This window comes from Meles meles, chromosome 12, assembly GCF_922984935.1.
Source record: "Meles meles chromosome 12, mMelMel3.1 paternal haplotype, whole genome shotgun sequence".
Classification (NCBI taxonomy): Eukaryota; Metazoa; Chordata; class Mammalia; order Carnivora; family Mustelidae; genus Meles; species Meles meles.
Genome location: NC_060077.1, coordinates 24,973,113 through 24,997,218, shown reverse-complemented (window position 1 = coordinate 24,997,218; position 24,106 = coordinate 24,973,113). Strand labels below are relative to the sequence as shown.

The 24,106-nt window shown below is 49.1% G+C and overlaps 1 protein-coding gene across 6 annotated transcripts in view; it reads left to right on the top strand.

Annotated features, from left to right (window-relative positions):
• AP1B1 (adaptor related protein complex 1 subunit beta 1) overlaps nucleotides 1-24,106 on the top strand; it is a 55,398-nt gene that overhangs the window by 15,523 nt on the left and 15,769 nt on the right. For 5 of the 6 annotated variants that reach the window (XM_046024866.1, XM_046024867.1, XM_046024869.1 and 2 more), the window contains exons 2-11: nucleotides 3,374-3,436; nucleotides 6,358-6,463; nucleotides 9,090-9,225; nucleotides 9,971-10,216; nucleotides 11,442-11,632; nucleotides 12,418-12,639; nucleotides 15,482-15,602; nucleotides 16,061-16,156; nucleotides 17,365-17,480; nucleotides 17,829-17,994. In XM_046024866.1, coding sequence (XP_045880822.1) covers nucleotides 3,400-3,436; nucleotides 6,358-6,463; nucleotides 9,090-9,225; nucleotides 9,971-10,216; nucleotides 11,442-11,632; nucleotides 12,418-12,639; nucleotides 15,482-15,602; nucleotides 16,061-16,156; nucleotides 17,365-17,480; nucleotides 17,829-17,994 — 1,437 coding nt within the window. In that variant the 5' untranslated portion in view covers nucleotides 3,374-3,399. The remainder of the gene's footprint in view (nucleotides 1-3,373; nucleotides 3,437-6,357; nucleotides 6,464-9,089; nucleotides 9,226-9,970; nucleotides 10,217-11,441; nucleotides 11,633-12,417; nucleotides 12,640-15,481; nucleotides 15,603-16,060; nucleotides 16,157-17,364; nucleotides 17,481-17,828; nucleotides 17,995-24,106) is intronic. The other variant, XM_046024872.1, reaches the window with a different exon arrangement.

Here is a 24,106-nt window from a genome sequence, read left to right as displayed (position 1 = left end):
AGCTTAACGCTATAGGGGTATCAGCAGTCTGTGGTGGTCTAATTAGCTGACCCTGCTCTGTTGCTTTTTTTAATCCCCCCAAAAGAAGCTTCCCACCCTTTCTTCCACCTGGGCAGGTACATACATCTCAAATCTGTCCCCAGGAGGTTGTGTTCTGGGAATTTAGGACCCCCAGATGTTGTATTGTGCCTGCAGATAAGGGCAAAGCCCCTGACAGCCTCCACTATTAGAGAAGGAAGAATCTCTGGGCAGCATTGAAGTTAGACATCTAAGGTAGTTTTTTCCTTTTTTCACTTCGATTTCCTTCTAGATTTAACAACAGAGGGGTTTATATGTTACTGTGATTTTTTTGGTCTAAAATTTTTAGCCCCCTTTTTTTTTTGATCCCTCTTCTTAGACTAAACTTATCTTTGAGAAATGGTGTACTTCTATTTTGGATACCCCTTCAGTTGTGCTCTCACACCTATGACTCCTGAAGTCATACAGCCTTTTGTTGTGTGGCAGACATCCTGTTATCTTGTTGATCTGATTGTTCACAGCACTCCAAAAAGAACCTCTAGGTTGGGGAGATTTCTCTGAGAAAATGGCTCTGTGTATACTCAAAAGAAAGTGATTTTCACTGTAAGTGAACTCCTTTAGGAAACAAATGCTGAAGACTTACATAACAGAGCTATCAGCAAGCTGAGACTCCCCGGGATGGCCATTGGCCCCTTTTCATTTCTTTTAACAACTCTCAACTCAACACTGGCCATGTGCAGAACCCTAGGCCAGTTATGAAGGGGGAGGATGGACAGAGCTATGGACTAGGCTGACGTGGGTTCTCCCTTTGTGGATCTGTCCACAGGCCTGACTCCTGCTGCCAGGCCCTGCAAGATAGAGTCCCTACCGTGGGTCTGCCATCATCAGACGCAGCAGTCTCTTCTGCTTTTTCTTGCATCTCCCACAGAAAAGTGCCATCATCCCTTTTCAACCTTGCAAAGCAAAGGAAAGTAGAATTGTGTCTTTTCCTTTGTACTGTTCTGTCAGCAAAGCCTTTATTCCTCTAGTCCAGTGGGATCCACAAAGGATTTAAGGCAGCCCCAAGACAGCATGTACTTGTTTCCCATTGATGACTGAGACAGAATCTATTGGGTGTCTCAGTTGGGGAACAGCCTCTTTGCCATCTTGCTGTGAATACCAGCTTAGTCTGGAGAATTCATTTGTGCTAGAGAGGAGCCATGTCAGTTTTGTTTCCAGAGACTTTTTTTTTTAAGATTTTATGTATTTATTTGTCAGAGAGAGCGAGCACACACAAGCAGGCAGAGTGCCAAGCAGAGCAGGCAGAGGGAGAAGCAGGCTTCCTGCTGAGCAAGGAGCCCAATGTAGGACTCGATCCCAGGACTCTGGGATCATGAGCTGAGCCGAAGGCAGGTACTTAACCTACTGAGTCACTCAAGCGCCCCTCCAGAGACTTTTGGAATGATTCTTGACCTCTCACATCCATTCCACCAGTAATCTCCATCTTGCTCCCACCGTAATGCATTGAAAGAAGATGTTAACAGGTTCTGTGGGGGTTTAAATTAATTAATTAGTTCCAAGGTTTTATTTAAATTCTAGTTAGTTAGCATACAGTGTAATATTGTTTTCAGGGTAGAATTTAATGATTCGTCGCTTACGTATAACACCCAGTGCTCATCACAAGGACCCTCGATGGGTTCCGTGTTTCAGTCTCTTCAGTGGAGGCAACAGAAGGGGCAAAAGTGAGTGAGTTTTTCCATTCAAATGTCTATTTTTTTGGATTGTTTGGTTTTCTGTGCCATGTGAGACTACAGGTAGGACTGGGCAGTTATCATTGAAAGTCTTATAGTTTTTATACTGAGTCCTTAAGCACTATCAGGGCTGTGCTCCCTTTCAGATGGGAGAAGCAGAATTCCTTTGTTAATAGAATACAGTTGCTGAGGTCAGGCAGCCCTGAGATGGTCTCCCAGTCTAACCATTTATAAGTCATGTGACTATGGGCAAGTTACTTAAGGCTGAGCCTGTTTCTTCATCTGTAAAATATTCTTAAAACCAGCCACCTGATTAGTGGGATTAAATGAGATAATGTTTATAAACCCCCTGGCTGTAATAGGGACTCAGTAAATGTAACTTTTCTTTTAAGATTTTATTTATTTATTTGACAGAGAGATAGAACAAGTAGGCAGAGCGGCAGAGGGAGGAGCAGGTCCCAGGACCCTGGGATCATGACCTGAGCCAAAGGCAGATGCTTAATGACAGAGCCACCCAGGTGTCCCAGTAAGTGATAATTTCTTAAATGTTGGAACCACCCCTGGAGCCTCTGCCATGTGTCCAGGGTACTTGGCCCCTGTGGAGCTTCTTTAATCTTTCATCAGTTGGTCAGGAGGAACTACTGAAGGTACACAGTGAATGCTCTGTAAACGGTGAATGAACGAGGGGGCCTTGGTACTTTCTTTGTTCTGTTGCCTTAGAACAGCACTTCACACTGTGACTTTTGTACTGGGAGATGTCCCAAGAGATGCTTTGAGGAAACTGACGAGTTAGATTTGGGGAATGCTAGAGTCTACAGTATGTAGATGGATTCTAACCCTCTCTAGAGATGAATAGCGCATATCGCTATTAGAGAAGTTTGGAAAAGTTGGGGAGAGAAGAAACCTCCCTGGCTTTCCAAATTTGGCCTTTTCCAAGCTCATTTGACTATATAGGGTAACGATAGTACCTCTGTGAGGCTGTGATGAGGTTGTAATGGGGTAACTCGCACGAAGCACTTAGAACAGTGCTGGGTGGAGTAAGCACACAAAGGGTTGGCTGTAACTAAGTGCTTTTTAATCTGTGGACTTTGCAGAGTATCTAGCCATTCCCTTATATATTTTTTAAGACTTTATCCATTTGACAGAGAGAGAGCACAAGTAGGGGGAGTGGAAGACGGAGGGGGAGAAGCATACTTCCCGTGGAGCAGGGAGCCTGATGCGGGGCTGCATTCTAGGACCCTGGGTTCATGACCCGAGCCGAAGGCACATGCTCAACCGACTGAGCCACCCAGGAGCCCCATTATTAATGGACATTTAAGTTATTTCCAATGGTGTATTGTTATGGACAGTGCTGTAGGAAAACCCTACCATCTGTGCGGGTATTTCTGTGGGAGAGGGTCCTACAAGTAGAACTACTGGGTCAAAGGATACGCACATTCAAAAATTTGGTGGATCCCTCAGAATTACCTTCCAGAAGCTGATCAACTATTATTTAACAGCTCATTTGCTGTTAAGAAGCTATCTTCCCATACCACGTATGTGCTGGATTCTGCCTTCGTCCTGTGCTCCATGACTGAAAATGGAGCTGACACAACAGAAAGTCACCCCTCTCTTCTGTCTTGCAGAGTCCGGCCACAGATAAGGGACCAAAATGACTGACTCAAAGTATTTCACCACGACCAAGAAAGGTACTCTTTGTTTCATTGTGGGGTCCTGTCCTATCCTATCCTTTCCTTTTGCCTTCTCCCTGCCAGGGTGGGCTTTGGGGGCAGGGGTGGCGGCCTGGGAGCAAGTGACGGGAATTACCCAGAGCATCTTTAACCTTGTGGATCCAGAACATTGAAGAGTTGATGGTATAAGAAATTGACTACTACTTTTTAGAACTCAGGAAGGGAAGAGCATTAGCTCCAAATGGAGAGGGGGGAAGCCCCTTTTGTTCTGAATGGCCTAACTTTTTAAATATGTTTTTTCCTGGAGGAAAGAAAGCACACAGTCCTATCAGTAACCCCACAGTGTCATGTGTGTGTGTGTGTGTATGTCTGGTCTTTATCCACAGGCACATTTTTTACGTGGTGAGAGTCAGAATTTATATCCTGTTTTTCATTTGACGTTATCTTAAACATTTCCCCACAGTTGTAACTACTCAGTGTTAGTCTGCTGAGTTGGTGCACTGAAATTTGCTCAGCTCCTCTTCTGTTGTAGGGCATTGTGGTTGTTTCTGCTTTCTGGGAAGCAGAGGTGGCTGTAGTGGCTGACAAATGTGCTTTAACCCTATAAGCGTCTTCCTGACCAGCCCTCCCTCCCTCCTTCCTTCCTTCCAAGCGAGATCGACACATGCCTGCTGACCAGATGAAAAGAGGCTGTTGAGGCAGCTGAGCCAGGACCTGCAATCTCCTCTTCCCCTTATTGAGCACATCTTTATTGTTCCAGCTTTCTTGCAGTTAAGCAGAGAAGACAGTCTTTTAAATAGTAATCACACTAAAGGTGGTGGGTGCTATGGTAAGGGAAGCACAGGGGGCCATGGGCGGACCTTGGGTGGAGCTAGCTGGTTAAGAAGGGGAAGGGTAGAAAGGGGAGCAGAGTGCTTACTCTGCCCAGGGTATGCCCAGGGAAAGGAAGGCACCTGGACACAAGTTACTGAAAAGTGTGATGGAAGAAGAGTTGGAGAGTACAGAACTAGAAGGGGTAAACCTAGTGCTAAGTGAGTTGAGGTGTCAGTGGTGGGGTTTTTGTGGGTTTTCTTTTGAGGAGAATGTCTGTAGAGGGATGCCTGAGTCCAAATCAGACATCGGTGTTTTAAGCAAGAGAAAATCCAAGGCAGTTTCTAGTAAAGAATTGAAGGGGGTGAAGATTAGGGGGAGGCAAAGGGACCAGTACCACAGCTCCCATGAGAGATGTGGTGTCTGAGCTGGGATGGGGTGTAGCATTGTGGGTAGAGTAAATCAGAGGCTTTATATGAGATTGAGGAGGTAGGCTTGGTGAATGATTTGATTTGGGGCCCATTAGAGGAAAGAGACATTTTGGAAACAGGCAGATCCCAGGTTTGCCTCATCAGTCTTCTTAGAACTGAAGTGACTCCATCAATTAACCAAACACTTTGAGCGAAGCCCTGCAACAGGACCCAGGGTCAAAGTCATCATGGTCTGTTAGATCCTGCAGCAGGGAGACATGGCTCCCTCAGTCTCTTGGAGGGGAAGGGCATGTGTTCCTCTAGTCCTGCAGAAGTCAAGAGTCTGAACTGCAAGGTCTGCAGATTCCGCTTGGCTCTGTTGAGCAATATCCTCACGATGGCCTTGCCCTGGGCTGTACTGTGTGATTGTTCTTAATTAACTTTGTTTGCTCTCTGTCATCTCAAGTTCTTCCCCGACACATTGTTCAGTCATGATAAAAACCTGCAAGTTTTCTATTTCTCACTGTAAATCCATCTAGAACTTCCTCAGCACTTCCCCTCTACATGACAGTCTTTGCTTTATTCCCACCCCAAATAACTTGAGAGGGAAGCTCGGGACCCTTTCTGTAAAAGAGTAATCCAAGCCAAGGGTCCCATAGCAAATTAATAACAGTAGCAGTCACCTTTAATGCAGGCCACTGAGTGCCAGGCAGTGAGATGAGCATTTTACAACTGAGTGTTAAATGAGAGAATTCACTGCCCCAGTTAAAGTAGAGAGAGTACAGATGAAACCGGTTCAGAGGAGCAAAGTGATATCCTTGATTGGCATGAGCATATGGGCTTTGAAGCTGGAAGATGTGAATTTGAGTCTTGGCCTTACCTGCTACTAGCAGTGCGTTCTTGGGCAAGTCACAGCCTCCATTTTTTCATCTATAAAATGGGAGGAAATGCAGAGTTGTCATGAGGATGAAATGAGAAATGGGGGAAAGTGTGGCACCTGCCTTAGAAAAAGGCTCAGGAAATCCTGGCGGCTCCTGTTTTGAGGGCAGGAGGCCTATCTCATTCCAAAGTCTGCCCTTGTAACCTGTCATTGGGGTTATCTGGGCCCTGAACAACCTTATTTTCTCATTTGTTTTTTCCAGATCATCAAGTTGTTAAGAAAAGCATATTATGCGCTCAGGCCCTCGTGGGGCAGCTGAATTCCCATTTTCAGAGCTGAGCAACCACTTGTGGCTCAGGAAGTGAAACCCTGAGTGTGCTATTTTAACTGGAGGTTCTAGGAAAACAGGAAAAGCCAAGTGTGGGAATCGAGCAAATCCTACCCTCTCCCTTCACATCTTCAGTCCCCAGATTCCATTCACACCACCTTGAGGGCTTCGGGTGAGGGTGGTAGCGGAGGAGAATTTTGCTTTCCTCTGAATGTTTTTAACTGCTTGCTGAGGAGGACCTGTTCTCACACTTTTTGTCTGCCTCAGAACCTTTTTTGCTTCTGTAGTTCCCTCTGTTCAGTCCAGCACGGCCTCCACACTGCCCTCCTCAGAGCTGTCCCCCTCTGCTACATCTGTCACCGAGGCCAAGGACCTAACGCAGCCCTCAGCTGGCAGCACAGGGTATCTTTACCTGCCCCTTCCCTCCCCTCCCATTCTTCTGGAATTTGGGGACTGGGAATGGCCCCCTGGCAGGGTGGGGGTGATCACTCATGCCTGCCTCCTTTTTTAGGGGAGATCTTCGAGCTGAAGGCAGAGCTCAACAGTGACAAGAAGGAGAAGAAGAAGGAGGCGGTAAAGAAAGTGATTGCATCAATGACCGTGGGCAAAGATGTCAGGTGTGCAGGCGTAGGCTGGGTGGCAGCTGGAGCGGGGCTCCGTAGCATGGGTCTAGTTCACATCGCTCCTTGACGGTATCTCTAGGCACCCGTGTCTCCCCTTGCTATGGCTCCCTTCACGAGCCACCTTTCCACTCAGAAGGTTTCGTTTACACAGGGGTCCTGTGCTCAGATGCTGCTGGGGTTCGGGGCAGTGGAGTGAGTAGTGAAGTGGGCAAGGTCAAAAGGGCAGGAACCCTGTCAGAAATTCCAGAGGTTTGCTGCCAGCTGGGGAAAACGAACCCAGTATGGGCAGGTGTGGCTTTTTAAAAGAATAAGAAATCTAGATTTTTTCATTTTGAATCTTATTTTTAAGATTGCCAGATGATATTAAACATTGCAGTGACACTGACACAGCTGCAGACGGGATTCATCAGATCTGTCGCCAGTTCGCAGCCTCTGGTTTGCATCTGACCGCCAGAGCAGCTGACGCGTAGCATTGCCACCTCTCCGTTTCTCACGCTCTTCCCCTGTGTAGACTGTCCCTTTCCCCTTTTCCATTTACAAGCTTGTTTCCCATCTCTGAAAACCCATTCAAGGTCTCCCTGTTGCCTTCCCTCGTCACTCCAGCCCACTGCCCTGAATGTGCAGCATTTGTTCTGTGTTCCTGTCACCTGGCACTCATTCTAGACTGTCCTTTTCTGATGTGTACTTGCGTTCACCTGTCCACCATGTCATAAAGTCCCTGGCGACAGGGACTAGATTTTGTAACAACCTAACAGTTGCATAGTATTTGAGAGTATGCAGAAAACTTTCAGATATGTTTTCCAGCAGTTCCTTACAATTCCCACATTGTACGTAATGATGTGTTTACTGCCAAAGAAACCAGATAAAGAAGGGGTATAGGGACTGCCCCCAGTCATGTGGTTCATAGTAGAACTAGGACACAAGCCCAGCCCTTCTGAAATCCAAATCCAAGGTGTTTCCACGCATACCCCCTCCTCTGTGCCTGCATGGTGCCCAGCTCCATGCCTCATAGGCCTGGGTGCTGGTGTGGGGCAGCTCCTTATCTGGATTGTACTTCTCCAGACTTCTCCATGGATTGCCCTGTCCTGTTGCCCCCTCGGCAAGGGACCTCCTGACAGCACCACAGCAGAGACAGTTCTGCAGGGAGACCTGCTGTAGACAGAATGGCAAAAGGATCGGGCGTCTGCTGGAGAACTGATCCTCCTCCCAAGTCACATCCTTCCCGGACAAAGCCACTCTTCTTGAAATAGAACACCACTGTCACCTCCTCACAGAGGAAGCATCTTTATTCTTATGTCTCAAGTGAACTTGTGCTGATGTGGCAGGCCCATCAGCGGTTCCTTGCCGCCCCCCCACTTCCTGGTTCTTCATCTTCCAAGGTGATGCATCAATGTCAGCATCAGCTGGTTCCTTCCTAAGGGAGCCCAGGGAGCTCACTTTGACCTCTTGAGTCTCTTTTTTACCATGTCTTTGACCGTTAAGTCACAAGACTTAAGAGGGGAGGTGAAGATTCCAGAGAGAGAAAATTGACCTCTAAGCATATTTCACATCCCAACAGTGTTGGGACTCTGGGGTTCCATGTTGGGAAGGGTTCCACCCAGAATAACAGCAGTCATGAGCACAGGTTTTAGAGCCAGACCTGGCACCTCAGGCAAGTTATTTGACATTTATGAGCCTCAGTATTGTTTTCTGTAAAATGAGGATAACACACTGGCTTCTTGGGGCTGTTAATTGAGATCATGTATATAAAACCCTTAGTGCTAAGCCCGGCTATATAGTACATGCTCTGTACGTGCTGGGCTAGTTTTTAGTGGGCAGCTGAGCTGGCCCTTCTGGTGAAAGGAGCATGGCCCATCCCTGCTTCCCTACAGCCTTCTGGAACCAGCAGCCCAAATATAAGGGAGCCACATTAAGTATGAGAGAAAGAAAATAGTTGTTTTCATTTACTCAGCACCTCTCAGATCTCAAGGACCAGATACCTGAAATATGTTGTCTTCTTTAATTATCACAAGGGCCCTGTGTAATGGGGTTTTTCTGTACCTTTCCTGCAGATGAGCAAACAGACATGGTGGGGGATGAAGGAATTTTCCCAATTTCATATAGCTAGCAGGCAGCAGAGCTGGGTTTGAGCCAGGTCTGATGGGCTGTAGAGTTGTATATGAATGAACTCTGTAAAAAGAATGGAGGACTTTGCTTTCCAAATCACCTTTTGGGGGCACCTGGGTGGCTCAGTTGGTTAAGCGACTGCCTTCGGCTTGGATCATGATCCCGGAATCCCGGGATCGAGTCCCACATTAGGCTCCCAGCTCCATGAAGAGTCTGCTACTCCCTCTGACCTTCTCCCCTGTCATTCTCTCTCTCACTCTCTATCAAATAAATAAATAAAATCATTTAAAAAAAAAATCACCTTTTGGGTTCCATTGCTATCCATAAGTGTTCATGGTAACAGAGCATAGCTGATGTTTTCCCTTTTACTAGGAAGTCCTGTTATTTTTTTCCCCTTCTCTCCCATCCATTGTCCCTATTTCCCCACCCCACCCCCAAACCACCCATTAGCTCTCTGAAAAATCTTCTTCCTTTCTTCAGCCTTACCTACACTCATGCCATTTTGACTTTCCAGTGCCCTCTTCCCCGACGTGGTGAACTGTATGCAGACAGACAACCTGGAGCTGAAGAAGCTGGTGTACTTGTATTTGATGAACTACGCCAAGAGTCAGCCTGACATGGCCATCATGGCTGTCAACACCTTTGTGAAGGTGAGCAGGAGCTTGGTCAGAGGAAGGGCATGGGTGTTCACTGCTCCATCTTTCCTGTCTCGGAGTGGGAGACTATGGCCCTGAGTTAAAACACTCAGGCTCCTTTCCAGTTCCTCTGACTCCCAGCCTGAGGGCCTTCTAGTCCTCCAGCAGAGAGCTCCCACTCTCTCAGAAAATCAGTTGCTACAGACCCTGCTAACTCATTCTGAGTGAGGTAGCCTAAGGCCTGTATTGATCCCCATGTTCCCCCTGGGATGCACCAGTGTCCTGCACCCTTGGCCAGGGCAGGATTCAACAAGCATCTGAGAGCTTCTATGTTCGCCTTCTAGACTTTGCCCCTTTCTGTGTTTTCCGTCCAGATTAAGGTGCAAACAGCTACTTGAATTGTCAGTTCTCTGTACCTTTAGAACTTTCTTAACTCCCTTTGCCCTGTTGATGCTCAGATACAAGCACATGAGGGGTTCTGTGTTATGGTGCCAGATGGATGTGGGTTTGAATCATGGCTCTGCTCTGTGACTGGGTGAGCTCCCAGTCTCCCTCGGGGCCTCGGCTGCTTCACCTGTAAAACAGGAACAGTACTGTATGCCTGCTGTGAGAATTAGTCAACAATACACAAAGCCCCAGCACAGTATCTGGCAAATGCTAGACGCCTGTATATGGCACTTTTGGTGCTGTCGGCCAGTTAGTGGGCCGTCTGATATTGCGGAGCCTACCCTGCCCCTGGCCGATGGCTCGTTTCCCTCAGGATTGTGAGGATCCCAATCCCCTGATCCGGGCCCTGGCTGTGCGGACCATGGGCTGCATCCGAGTTGACAAGATCACAGAGTACCTGTGTGAGCCACTTCGGAAGTGCCTGAAGGATGAGGACCCATACGTGCGCAAAACAGCAGCTGTGTGTGTCGCCAAGCTGCATGACATCAACGCTCAGCTGGTAGAGGACCAGGGCTTTCTGGACACCCTTAAAGACCTCATCTCTGACTCAAACCCCATGGTAAGCCGTTGCCACCCACCATGCCACTTCCACCACCTTCTGGGTTGCTTGGGAATACCTTGGCTTCCTCCTCTACCAGGCACTTCCCAGTTCCTGGAAGTCAGAGCCTTGCTGGGTGGGCTAATTGTCCTCGTGCCTATGGTGGTTCGGGCACAATCTTTGGAGGGAGTTAGAACTGGATTCCCCTCTTTGCACCCTCTCTAACACGAGCTATATGTCCTTTGGTGGGCTGCCTAACCTTCCAGAGCCCTCTTTTTTTCATTAGTAAGATGGATCTAACTCTCCATGGCTGGCAGGAGTGCTGTGAGGCTTAAGCTGCAAAGGTAACACAGTGGGCATGCAACCAAGACTAGTGTGCTCCTTCCCTTTCCAGTAGCTGTCACTGTTACTGTCTTCTCACCGAGATCATTGGTGGGCTCTGAATGTGAAGTACTTTTCCCTCTCCCCACATCTTTGGGATTGCAGGGTTGCAGAGGGTCACCCTTGAAGTAGCATAGCCTGGAGTGCAGGGCCTCAGGATGTCGCTGGGAGGGGAGCTCCTCTTTTCCCATGTGATAGCAGTTTGGAGAGCAATTCACCAGCCTCTGTTTAAAGTGAAATGCACAGACCCCTCAGCCCAGGCATCCCACTCTGTCCAATGGAAACACTGACCACACAGGACCCTGAGTGGCCAATACAGGATTGGCCATTGGATCACTCTGTTATGGGGAAAAGTTGAAAACCCTGCAGAACACACATAAAAACAGCTGCTCTGGTAGAAATGGGTGGAGTGCCCAAGGCTTCACCTGACATCCCCTCTGGACTCCAGCCCCCATCTGTTCCCATGGCCTGCAGAGCTCTGCAAGAATCTTCTAGCTCCAAGAAGTACACTTAACACTCCCTAAAGTGAGCTCTTGTAGCCAGTAGGCAGGGGCTGTGTGTTAGGTAGCTAGGAATATTTTCTGTTGCCAGGCATTTGGAGCTGAATCTTTCTTTTGTTTCTTTTGTTTGCCCTCTTCTCCTCACCCCCCGCCCCCGCCCCAGGAAGGGGCCCTTAACATTCATTCTGGTTTACAGCTGAGTTAGCAGGATGAGTGCTCAGAGCGGGTCTCCATGCTGCAGGCCCTACCCATCGGGTCCTGTCATTTCAGGATATTCAACCTCTGACCTGCCAGCATGATTAGTCCCAATGTCCCTTGGCCCGAGCAGTGCCCCCAGCCTATATCCCTTCCACCCTCTCAAACAGGTGGTGGCAAACGCAGTGGCTGCCCTCTCAGAGATTGCTGAGTCTCACCCCAGCAGCAACCTGCTTGATCTGAACCCGCAGTCCATTAATAAGCTGCTGACAGCCCTGAATGAGTGCACCGAGTGGGGCCAGATCTTCATCCTGGACTGCCTGGCCAACTATACACCCAAGGATGACCGGGAGGCCCAGAGGTGAGCAGGCTGCTCCTTGCTTGTCAACCCAGTGGGACCTGGTGCTTGTAGAGCTCCAGCCATGAGCTGGGCCTCAGACCTCTGCTGGGCCCTTTGCCTGGGCCTTGCCCCACAGACCATCCTCAAGGGAAGCCAGAGCCAGGCAGTCACCTCTCTGCTCAGCATGGTACAGACAGAACAGAAGCCAGAGTCCGATCTGGTTGTTGACAGAGACCCCAGTCACCTTGGACTGAGTAAAGGAGGTGGATAGCCCCAGAGTCACCATTCGTTGGATTCTTCCTGGGTGGCTGGGGCTCTGCCGAGTGCTTCCTATCCATTAGATGCTCCTTAAAGCACCTCTGTGAAAGCTGCCCCATCATTGCCCACATTTTACAGGTAAGGAAGACTGGTTTAGAAGGTGGATGAACTCATGCAGGTCACCCGGCTGGGACTCCCTGACCTTTGGTCATAACCAACATAATACCTTGCGCCCCTTTTGAATGCCCTTCCGGGGGCGGGGGGTGAGGACCTTGACGCTGACCCAGTATTTAACTACCGTACATGGTGCTTAGGGCTTTGTATGCATTGTCTCATGTAAGTCTTCAGCAACCCTGGGAAGATGGAACCATCATCTCCGTCTTCTAGATGAGAAAACTGAGACTTAGAGTGGTTTTAACTTGGGGTCAATTAGCAAGCACCAGAAGCAGAATCTAGGTTCTCTTACAGAAAACATGCTCTCTCAGTAACTGAAAACAGGGTGTTGCCCTTGTCTTTCTCTCCTGTTTTCCTCCTTTAATGGACCCCAGCATCTGCGAGCGGGTCACCCCCAGGCTCTCCCACGCCAACTCTGCTGTGGTGCTGTCTGCTGTGAAGGTGCTGATGAAATTCATGGAGATGTTGTCCAAGGACCTGGACTACTATGGCACGCTGCTCAAGAAGTTGGCCCCGCCCCTAGTCACACTGCTGTCGGCCGAGCCAGAGCTGCAGTACGTGGCCCTGCGCAACATCAACCTCATTGTGCAGAAAAGGTACCCGGACTGCCACATGCATGCACGGTGCCCCTGATGTGGCGGGGAGGAGGGATGGCTCCTCCTGGGAGCAGGATACTAAAGGGAAAGTGACCTGTCGCGTGTAGGAAGTCTCAGGAGCTTAACCCAGAAGTCTTTTTTTTTTTTTTTTTTTAAATTTTATTTATTTATTTGACAGAGAGAGAGATCACAAGTAGGCAGAGAGGCAGGCAGAGAGAGAGAGAGGGAAGCAGGCTCCCTGCCGAGCAGAGAGCCCGACGCGGGACTCGATCCCAGGACCCTGAGACCATGACCCGAGCCGAAGGCAGCGGCTCAATCCACTGAGCCACCCAGGCGCCCCTTAACCCAGAAGTCTTAACCACAGGCAGCTTTGTCCCCTGGGGGACATTTGGAAATGTCTGGAGACATTTTTGGTTGTCCGACTTTGGGGGTGCTACTGGCACCTCATGGGCAGAGGCCAAGGGTGCTGCCCAATATCCTACAGCACGCAGGACAGCTTTCACCCCCAGAGACCGTCCTGCCCAAACTGTCGGTAGTGCTGAGGGTGAGAAACCGTGACTTAGCCTGCCAAGGTAGCAGATGAGGTAAAGAGCAGCGTGGTGCTTCTTAACCTCAAATAAGGGATGGCTCCGCAGTCCACAGAACCTCCTGAAGCAGGATGTAAGATTCTGTGTGTGTATTTTTTCTCAGGACAGAGGCTGTAGCATTAATCAAATTCTCTGAGGTCAGAGGATTCCAGAGTGGTGAGGTGCAGCGGACTTCTCATTGGCCTTGGGCCTGAGGAGGGGTATGCAAGAGTCATTCAGATGTCTGTATCTGGTGGCGCCTGGGTGGATAAGTCAGTTAAGCGTCTGATGCTTGATCTTAGTTCAGGTCTTGATCTCAGGGTTGTGAGTTCAAGCCCCGCATTGGGCTCCTCACTGGGCATAGACCCTACTTTAAAAGAAAAAAAAAGGGGGGGGGAGCCCATTTCCACTGGCCCCATGGGAATAGCCACTGCTCCTAAGAGAAGGTGCCTGATACCTAGGATGGGTAGAGTTGAAAAACAGCAGTGTCAGTCAGAGTCAGGATAGGAGGGGTTCTCTGGAACAGTCCAGAAAACAGAGTGGGGCTGGTCTCTGGACTTTTCCTCCTGGCCTTTTTGGTCAGATGGCTCACTCAGCAACCAACTCCCCCTTGCTGGGCGCAGAGAACAGGGCCTCTTGTAGACATTCTTTCTTGGATGATGGCACTTCTCCCTGTCCTTGTAGTACAATTCTGGTTCTTAGGGCACTCCTGGGGGCCCAGAAATTTCAGTGGAGTCCTAGCAGTTGTGAAGGTTTGGGAGGTAAATTTGGGAAAGCTTTTTGAGTGCATAAGCAGAGCCATGAGACTAGGGATTCATTCGTAGTTGCCGGTGGGATTTAATAAGGTGTAGTGACCTGTAGATCCCGATCAGGGTGAAGGGCTCCCTGTGCTATATTTAACATGGCAAATCTCTTAAGAAGTTGACCGTGTTGCCCAGGCACCATCTGGCCCAGTCCCCACATGGTTGGGCAGCTTTTGCCGGGTCCTGATTGCAGAAACCATGTCTCCCCTGCCCCCCGGCTTGGGACCTAGTCTTCCCCACCAGGCACAGCAAAGGCTCCTTGCTTTGCCAAGACCTTCCTGCAGCTTGCACGGCCGCACTGAGTCCTGCCCAAGTAGGATCTCTCCTTTTTCTCTGCTGTGTCTTCTCCCCTCCTCACCGCCTACCCTCATTCTTTTCCTTTCTTCAGTTCTAGAAAGGGCAAAGAAGTAGGAGTTGAGGGTGGTGACTCTTGATTCCACCCTTATTAGCACTAGATGTGTGACCTGGTGCAAGACCCTCCACCTTCAGCTTTCCTCATCTAAGAAAAACGAGGTGGACGGTACCAGCCGAGGGAGGAGCAGCAACACTGGTGACAGCGCCACATAGCAGGTGCCTTCCCTGAGGCAGGCCTCGATCCTGCTAGCTGCTTCCCGTCCTAACTCTCACGACAGCCCTGTGATGTAGACATCTGTCGGGGTCCCCGGGACGAACTGCATGCTCAGAGATTCACTAGAAGAGCTCGTGGGAGTCAGCATATAGTTGTTTTCATGGCTTAGATTTAGTATGGCTATAGTAATACAGGTAGAGTCGAGGAATCCATGTACAGGCTTCCTTATGGACCATCCTCCCCATGAAGGGGGTCACACAGAGTGCAGTCATCCCCGAGCAGCAAGGTGCAACAACATGTGTGTAATTTTTCTGCCCAGGGATGCCTACTGGAGACTCTCAGCGCCCTGGGTTTTTACTGGGGGCTGATCACATAGTCACCTTCTGGAATTTCAGACTCCTAGAAGGAAAGCAGATACTCAACATAGATCATACAGTTTTGGCATAGTTAGCCACCTTCATCATTTAGGGAACAGTGAGAACACTCCCGAAAACAGAGTTCCCAGATGCCAGGCATTTCTAAGACTGGAGACTGAGCCCTGCAGTGGTAACACTTCCTACATAGTGTCATTCTAATTGCATGAGTGAGGAAGCAGAGGCCAGAGGTCACAAGCTGGGACTGGCATGGAGGTCTGATTCCCATGCCCGTCACCTGCTGTCTGCTCCCTCTCAAATATGAACACTGTCTTGCTCATATTCCCTCTTCCCATCCTGGGATATGGTTGGACATACAATGGCGAGTCCGTGGACCCTCACCCAGGAACGTGCAGCCATGGCAGTGACTGCCTTCACAGGTGTCAGGATCTACCTCGGACCCCAGAAATGCCCCAGTAAACATAGAAGGGGTTTTCTCACAGGGCTTATGCTTTGCTTTTTGTTCTTTGGACAATCCTGTCTTGCCACCAGGCCTGAGATCCTGAAGCACGAAATGAAGGTCTTCTTTGTGAAATACAATGACCCCATCTACGTGAAGCTGGAGAAGCTGGACATCATGATCCGTCTGGCCTCCCAGGCCAACATTGCCCAGGTCAGCAGAGGGCTGTAGCCAGGGCTATGAGCTTTGGTGTTGGGCAGCAACACCACCACCAAGCTGTGGTCTCTGAGCAGCCTGACAGTTCATCTCGCGAGGAGCGCTTAGCACAGGGCTCTGTAAGCAAGCACTCAAAAAATCTTAACTGATATTTTTATGATTAAAGCCTTTATTCTCCCTACTATTACTTACTATCCATCCACTGAAAAGTAGTAGTTAGGTAGCCGTGCTAGCTAGCTCAGCCTAAACAGAGGTTGCCCAGTCCTGCCAACTAGTTCTTCTCTGCTTTCCTCTTGGGGCACCTGATAGCTCTCTCCTTCCCTTGGCCCTTCTTCCTCGAGCAGGAGGAAGAATCCCATCCTCCTAGGGGTCTGTGCGTACCCATTGTCCAGGCATGTTGGTTACACTGGGAGATCCACTCCTCCCCAACTTCATCTTCTCTGTTTGGGCCACAGGTCCTGGCAGAGCTGAAGGAATATGCAACAGAGGTAGATGTGGACTTCGTACGGAAGGCTGTGCGAGCCATTGGGCGCTGTGCCATCAAGGTGGAGGTAAGGCTCTGGGACTCTGTCCTCTTTAGGGGGAGAGGGAGGAAAAGGAAGCTGAAACCAGGAAACCAGTCTGGTTCTAGCAGAATATGCCAGCTACTCCTGGTCCAGGAAGGCCTGAGAGTCACCGCCGGAGGCCCCGAGGCACCCATTTTGCAGATCTGATTGGGTTCCTTTTCTCTCTCTAATCACCTTTAGGCCTTCAAGTTGTTGCAGATGAAAACCACCTGTAACCATGGGTTCTCCCACAGCCCCAGCTGCTGGTGACCCTGGTAGACTTAGCTTTCACTTCATGGAGTTTTGGAGCAGGGTTCTCTGCCTGCTGAACGTTTTAGCAATAATCATGATTTAGCTGTCCATATGCCCTTTTGTTCAAGCTCCCAAAGCTATCCAGACCCCTGTGTCCTGGCATTTCATCCCTCCTATTCCCTGCCTATGGTGACATTCCTTGACCACTGAGCTGACTTTCTTTTTTTTTTTTTTTTTTTTTTTTTAGATTTTATTTATTTGACAGAGAGAGATCACAAGCAGGCAGAGAGGCAGGCATAGAGAAAGAGAGGGAAGAGCAGGCTCCCCGCTGAGCAGAGAGCCCGATGCGGGACTCGATCCCAGGACCCTGAGATCATGACCTGAGCCGAAGGCAGCGGCTTAACCCACTGAGCCACCCAGGCGCCCCTGAGCTGACTTTCTTTTAAGTTAGCCCACTGAGGACTGGGAGATCTCGGACAGCTGGTCACCCCAGCCCAGCCCCTTGAGGCATTTTCCCCTTATGATGTCATCCTGAGAATCTCCCACAAGGGCCTTAGTGCAGCATACTGGAATAAGGGGTGGGGAGTGGTGGTCAAAGTGGAGACTTTCTGCTTTTGGTCATAGGGACCCATTTTGGGAAACTAGTAGAAGTGAGGTGGTGCTGGGCTGAAGCACAGTCACTGCCCTCAAGGCTTGGCCTGGAGGTACTATAGATATCCTCCTCACTCTCAGGAGCTCTACTGGCCTTCTCGGTCTAATTCTGTCTCTCTGCATCTCTGCCATTCCCAGGCTGTCCTTTTGTACTCATTCTCTTGCTTGTTATCTGGGGAAAGTGTTCTCTTGTTTTCCCTCTGTGGCAAGGAAGGGGGCAAGACATGACTGAGCCCTTGGCCAAAACATGGTCATCAGAAGTTCTTTTGGAAGTGGTCGCAAGGCCCTTGCCCACATTCATCTTCCCACAGCAATCTGCAGAGCGCTGTGTGAGCACGCTGCTCGATCTCATCCAGACCAAGGTCAACTACGTGGTCCAGGAAGCCATTGTGGTCATCAAGGACATCTTCCGCAAGTACCCCAACAAGTATGTGCCCATCCCTCTCAGTGTGAGGGTGATGTGGCTCTGCTGGGGGCAGGCATGTGGGGGGAGGAAAAGCAACAAGGAGTCTCTTCTTTTTCCTTATTTCTCTGCCACAAATGGCATTCTCAAAAGAAACCTATTGTTTTTTCTTATTTCTCTTGAGTCACCCCTCCTCCATTCCCCAAACTAAATAAGCACTAAAATGTAACAGATAAACTCAAATCCCATTACTCACCACCCTCTCAGGACCTTGTGGGGCAGCTTCCTGTCTCTCTTGGCCCCTGCTGGGCCTCTTCTGGGTTGCCTGGGCTCCTTCGCTGCTCACATACTGGCTGTGTGCTCGTTTCTTAGGTATGAGAGCGTGATCGCCACACTGTGTGAGAACCTGGACTCCCTGGATGAGCCTGAGGCCCGGGCCGCCATGATTTGGATTGTGGGCGAGTACGCCGAGCGAATTGACAACGCCGATGAGCTGCTGGAGAGCTTCCTGGAGGGCTTCCATGATGAGAGCACCCAGGTGAGCCACCAGGTGGGGCGACTTGGGCCAGGGTGTGGGTTGTGACTGGCAGCTTGGTACTGGTGCCGTCCATCCCACCCTGAAACCCTCCCCTCAGCCAGCAGGCCTCAGGCCCAGCCCTTCGTGATACAGCACTGATGGTGTGGACAGATAGTGGGGCTGACAGGGGTGGCCCCTTTTCCTCTCACCCTGCATTAGCTCTGGGGGACTGTGGGGACAGTCTGTGATGGTGGACATTGAAGGCAGGAGGAAATTTCCAGCTTTCATTTCATATTTATCTTTGGATAAGTAAGACATTCAATTAATTAAAAATTGAAAAAATACAAGCAAGTATATGGTGAAACATCTCCTTCCTACCAGTTTCCTGGTGACCCAGTTCCACTCACAAAGATCATCAGTGTCATTTATTGGTTTCTTGGGGATACTTCCAGGGACAGTCTAAGAATACAGACCGCCCATATGCAAGTAAACATACATGTATATAGTTGGTTCTCGTTATTTGTGATAATTATTTTCTATGAAGTCACTGCAAATGCTGAATTAGCGAGTACTAGACCATTGTTCCTACAAGTCTCTGATCACAATATTTTTTTTTTTTATTTAAGATTTTTTATTTATTTATTTGACAGAGAGATCACAAGTAGGCAGAGAGGCAGACAGAGAGAGGGGGAAGCAGGCTCCCCGCTGAGCAGAGAGCCCGATGTGGGGCTCGATCCCAGGACCCTGGGATCATGACCTGAACTGAAGGCAGAGGCTTTAACCCACTGAGCCACCCAGGCGCCCCTGATCACAACATTTTTGTTAATCAATACATTATCTTGTTTTTTGTGTGTTTCTTATTTAATATATATTATTGATTCATTCACATTGAACTCATGGCCACCAGCGCTATAACTCACGCCTGCACAAAGCTTCTCTAACACACTATTTTCCCCATAAGGCCCATCACCTCCTCACGCTAGTGTTGGCTAGCCAGCACTTCAGCCTGACCCTTGGGGCGGGGGCTATCATTAACAGTGAATCATCAACAAAAAGCAGAATGTGAAAGATGTGGCAGGTAAATAGATTGTGAAGAGGACACTTGTTTATGGCATGAGGACAGAAGGAACAAGGCAGAGCATCACCTCCTTTGACCTCTGCTGGGAGTGTGTGCTTCAGGCAGCTTGAACTTTTCAGTGCTCTGCACTTCATTGTGAAAGATCACGAAAGCTCCCCAAACATTGATTTTGGGGTTACAAGTACATTTTAGGAACTAGGCAAATTCCAAATACGGGCTCTGCGGATAATGAGGGTCCACCGTGTATATGTCACCTCTCAATTATTTATTTATTTATTTATTTATTTATTTAAAGTAGATTTCATGGGTGGCATGGAACCCAGTGCGGGGTTTGAACTCATGACCCTGAAATCGAGACCTGAACTGAGATCAAGAGTCAGACATTGAACCAACTGAGCTACCCAGGCATCCCACCTCTTGAACTGTGGGGTGCGTGCTGGCTCTGTTGGTATAGCATGTGACTTTGGATCTCGAGGCGGTGAGTTTGAGCCCATCGTTAAGTGTAGAGATAACTTAAAAATAAACACTACTGGTAGCGCACTATACACATTCAAATTGTACAGCACCGTGCCTTTTTCCCTCAAGAATGTATCTGAAGGCGCTGTCGTTAACTAACTGATGGGACACTTCACGGCTGCATAGTGCCATGTTTATTTAACCAGCCTTCCCTGATGGATATGTAGGTGTTAGTCTTCTGCTCTTTTAATCAATACTGCTATGAATAATCTATGTAGGGCACATGTGTGAGTCTAGCTGGCGGATAAATTGTGAGATAAATTCTTTGTGGTGAAGGGGCCTATGCATTGGAGACGTGGGAAGCTGTTCCCCATTTCCTTTGGTGTAGTGACTGTTGTGGTTTATAGTCCAATCTCAGAGGTAGCATAGCCCTCCCCTTACCTCCTTGTCAACCTAATATGTTCACAGACTGTTTTTGCCAATCTGATGAACAACAGGGTATACCTTGGTTGGTTCTGTTTGCATTTCTGTTGAGTGGGGTTGAGCATCTTTTCATTTGTATTCCCTTTTCTGTGAACCAGGAACTGTCTGCTCATGTAAGAGAGCTTTTAAATGTGTTTGTAAGCACAGAAATCTTTGCTGCCCAACGGGGGAGTGTAATCTGTTGGGTCAGAGCATGAGCCTTGGAATAGGAGACCGCAGTCTAAAAACCCTTCTTCTGTCCCTTCTTGGCTCTGTGGTTGTACACTAATTCTCTGCCTCTTTGAGCCTCAGTTTCCTCGTTTATAAAATGAGGTTCATAAGACTGTGTCTGATCCTGTTGCTCTGAAAGTTATATAGAATGCTTTGTGCAATGTCCTTAATGGACACCCAGGCCATGATAAGCACTCATGAGTGGTAGTATTCATGTTGATCAGAATTGGTGTAAAAGTAAACTGGTCCATGGGGCGCCTGGGTGGCTCAGTCATTAAGCATCTGCCTTCAGCTCAGGTCATAATCCCCGGGTCCTGGGATTGAGCCCTGCATCAAGCTCCTTGCTCAGTGGGGAGCCTGCTTCTTCCTCTCCCTCTTTAGCTCCCCCTGCTTATTCTATCTGTCTGTCAAACAAATATGTTTTTAAAAAACAAAAAATAAATAAAAGTAAACTGGTCCAGGCAACAAACTCCTGGGGACCTATTGCTTTCCCGTAGCTGGTAAGTTCCAGGAGTGTGTTCTCTTCCAGCATTCTTGGATGAGGATGCCCAAACTGCACCAGCAGGGCTGTGTCTGTCTCCCTGGGTTGGTTTCTCCTTTAGGAAGACTCCCAGGATTAGGGCCTATTTGGGGTCTGTGGTTCCAGGCTATGACCTGTAACAGCATGGTGACTTCCTTAACTCCTTTCCCCTGGTAGTTCCAGCAGCGGTCCAGGCCTTTTTGCATCAGCCTGAGCCATTCGCCATGATTCCAGTTGGCCAAGTTTGTCAGACTCCTTTCCCAGTCTCCGTCAGGCAGAGAGGAGGATGATTCTCTGAAGGAAAGCCAGTATTTCTGTTAACCAGAAGACAGACTAGATGCTAGATGGGCAAAAACAACAGATGTCCATCACAGAATAATAGTCCTAACTCCTACCATCACCCACTCCCACTGCCACCTGCCAAGTCTGCTATTTGCCTGCCCTGGGCTGCTTTTACTTTCACTGTACTAGCCTCCTCACTTGCTTGTCTCTGAAAGAAGCAGAGCCTGACTTGAGATCCCTTCTACCCCCATCAAGTCCTGCCTGGGATTAGTGCAGAGGACGTCCTCTGGGGGTGTTCCTGCGAAACTAAAGTAAATCTTTTGTAGCCCCTTCCCCATTGGGCAAAGTCTGCTGGAGAGCCCAGGCTTAGAGAAGTCAGCAAGGGAAGCTAGAGCAGGAGCCTGGGTTGGGGAAATCTATGCCCCACGCCCTTTGGTGGCCTGGAGCAAGTTAAACTTGCCAAGCCAGTTTCGTTGTCTCCAGCGCAGGGTTGCTGCAAAGCTGATTGGATGATGTGTATAGACTGGGCACTCCAGTGCTCTTCACACGTGGCTGGGTGGTGGTGATAGTGCTTTTATTTAAATGTCCAGTTGCCTTCGCTTCCTGGGTTCACAACACCATTCGGAGTTGTTGTTTGTTTTTTTTTTTAAGATTTTATTTATTTATTTATTTATTTTATTTATTTTTTTTTTTTAAGATTTTATTTATTTATTTGACAGAGAGAGATCACAAGTAGGCAGAGAGGCAAGCAGAGAGAGTGAGAGGGAAGCAGGCTCCCTGCCGAGCAGAGAGCCCGATGCGGGACTCGATCCCAGGACCCTGAGATCATGACCTGAGCCGAAGGCAGTGGCCTAAACCACTGAGCCACCCAGGCGCCCCTATTTATTTTTTTATTTGACAGACAGAGATCACAAGTAGGCAGAGAGGCAGGCAGAGAGAGAGAGGAAGGGAAGCAGGCTCCCCGCTGAGCAGAGAGCCCGACGTGGGGCTCGATCCCAGGACCCTGAGATCATGACCTGAGCCGAAGGCAGCGGCTTAACCCACTGAGCCACCCAGGCGCCCCCCATTCAGAGTTTTTATAAGCATACTTGTTCAGTGCTTTGCAGTTTGGGAACTTATTTAATTTATTATATTTATTTATATTTTAGCTAAATTTTAAAAAATATTTTATTTGTTTATTTGACAGACAGAGATCACACATAGGCAGAGAGGCAGGCAGAGAGTGGTGGGGGAAGCAGTCTCCCTGCTGAGAAGAGAGCCCAATGCAGGGCTCAATCCTAGGACTCTGGGATCCTGACCTGAGCTGAAGGCAAAGGCTTTAACCCACTGAGCCACCCGGGTGCCCCTATTTTAGTTAATTTTTTGTATATGTTTATTATTATATTTATTGGGTGTGGCGCCAAACACGGGGCTTGAATTTACAACCTGGAGATCAAGACCTGAGCCAAGATCAAGAGTTGTATGCTCAACCAACTGAGCCACACAGGCACCCCAGGGAATTTATTTTAGATTGTCTCTTTGAGTCCCCTTGTCCTGGGCTCCTAGGCCTCTCCAGCCATGGACAGGGAGCTCAGAAAGTCTTACCTGGGGTGGTATGTCAGTCCAGCCTATGTCTTGCCCCTGTCTGGATGGCAGGGGCAGTGACATCATTGCAGGATGGTTGCCCTGAACATGCAGGCTGACATGTGGGGTGTCAGCATGTTAGTGAGGTTGGAAGGCCTCAGGCTAGTGGTCGGAGTTCCTAGGCAGTGTAGCCGACCTGACAGTGACGAATGATGCCAGGCAGCCAGCTGACCTGGGTTGAGAACTAGGTAAAAATCCCTGCGTGCTGGCTGCAGTGATGTTGATGACCATGGTGACAAGTGTTGTGTATTGAGCAGAGTATACAATAGGTTATTTACATTCCTTATCTCATGGGCTCTTCCATCAATCCTGTCAGGAGTTTACTAACATAGGTGATGAAGCAGACTCAGAGAAGTTGTAGGACTTGTCCAGAGTCACATTCAAATGAGGTGTGATATAACTCTAGCTTCAAAGCGGTCATAAATTGCAGTTTTGTGAGCTCACAAGAACCCCCTGAAGCAGGCCACCCTTCTCCCCACCAAATGAGGATAAATGGCTTCCCCTGTACTACCTGGCCAGGGGCTGTAGCCAGGTTCTAGAAGCCAGTCTCTGGGCTGCCTCCTGCCTTGACAACTGCCAGCCCACCGCTCCTCTACTGTTGGCCCATGTGTAACCAAATGACAAGGACTCTAGATTGCTTAATTCCAGAAATGGATCACATCTCCTCTGTCCTGCCACCTGCTATTAGCCCATTCTGTGTACCCTCCGCTTTGCCAACCACACCCGGAAGGTGCTGTCAGCCCTGTTCCCTCCCTCCTGCCACAGGCCTATCGCTGGCACAGCCCTGGCTCAGGAGCCTCAGGCTGCCCTCTTGTCTCAGGACTGGCAGACGTGAGATGTGGCTAAGGAAGGACTATTTGCAGAGAATTGTTCTTTCAAGAGATGTTTTTTGAGTTAGCAAGTTTTTCTTAAGTGCCTGCTGTGCGCTGGACACTGTTGGAGCAATAACCAGGGATACAACTGTGATAGGCATGATCTCTGTCCATAGGACAGACTGGTGGCTGGAAAGCATTTCTAATAGTGTGGGGGAGTGCTGATGAGGGAGTGCAGGACGCTGCAGAAACGTGGGGGTGCTGGGGCAGCATGAACTCCAAAGGGTGAGAAGATGTTGGCCAGGCTGAGGGCATGATCAGGTGAAGGCAGCAGTAGCAGGGTGAGAGCTGAGAGAGGGCTGGGCCGGGGTGGTTCGCACCTTCTGGTAGATGCCCTGCTCCTTAATGACAGGCTGACTCTGTGGGCCCTCTTGGCCCAGTCCGTCACTAGTACCGTCTCTGCTTGTTGACAGATGGTCCCTTTAAGAAGCACACCAGCTACACATGTTGCCTTTTTAAGCTGCGAACTCCTTAAGGCACTGTGAGGCTGGGAGCCCTGACAGGTTCCTGGGACCCTAGGGTAGGATTGCCAGATAGTAGTGGCCATCTCCTTCCTGAATGGTAATGCCGAGGTCCAGGCTATTCAGCACTACTGTGACAACCCCCTGG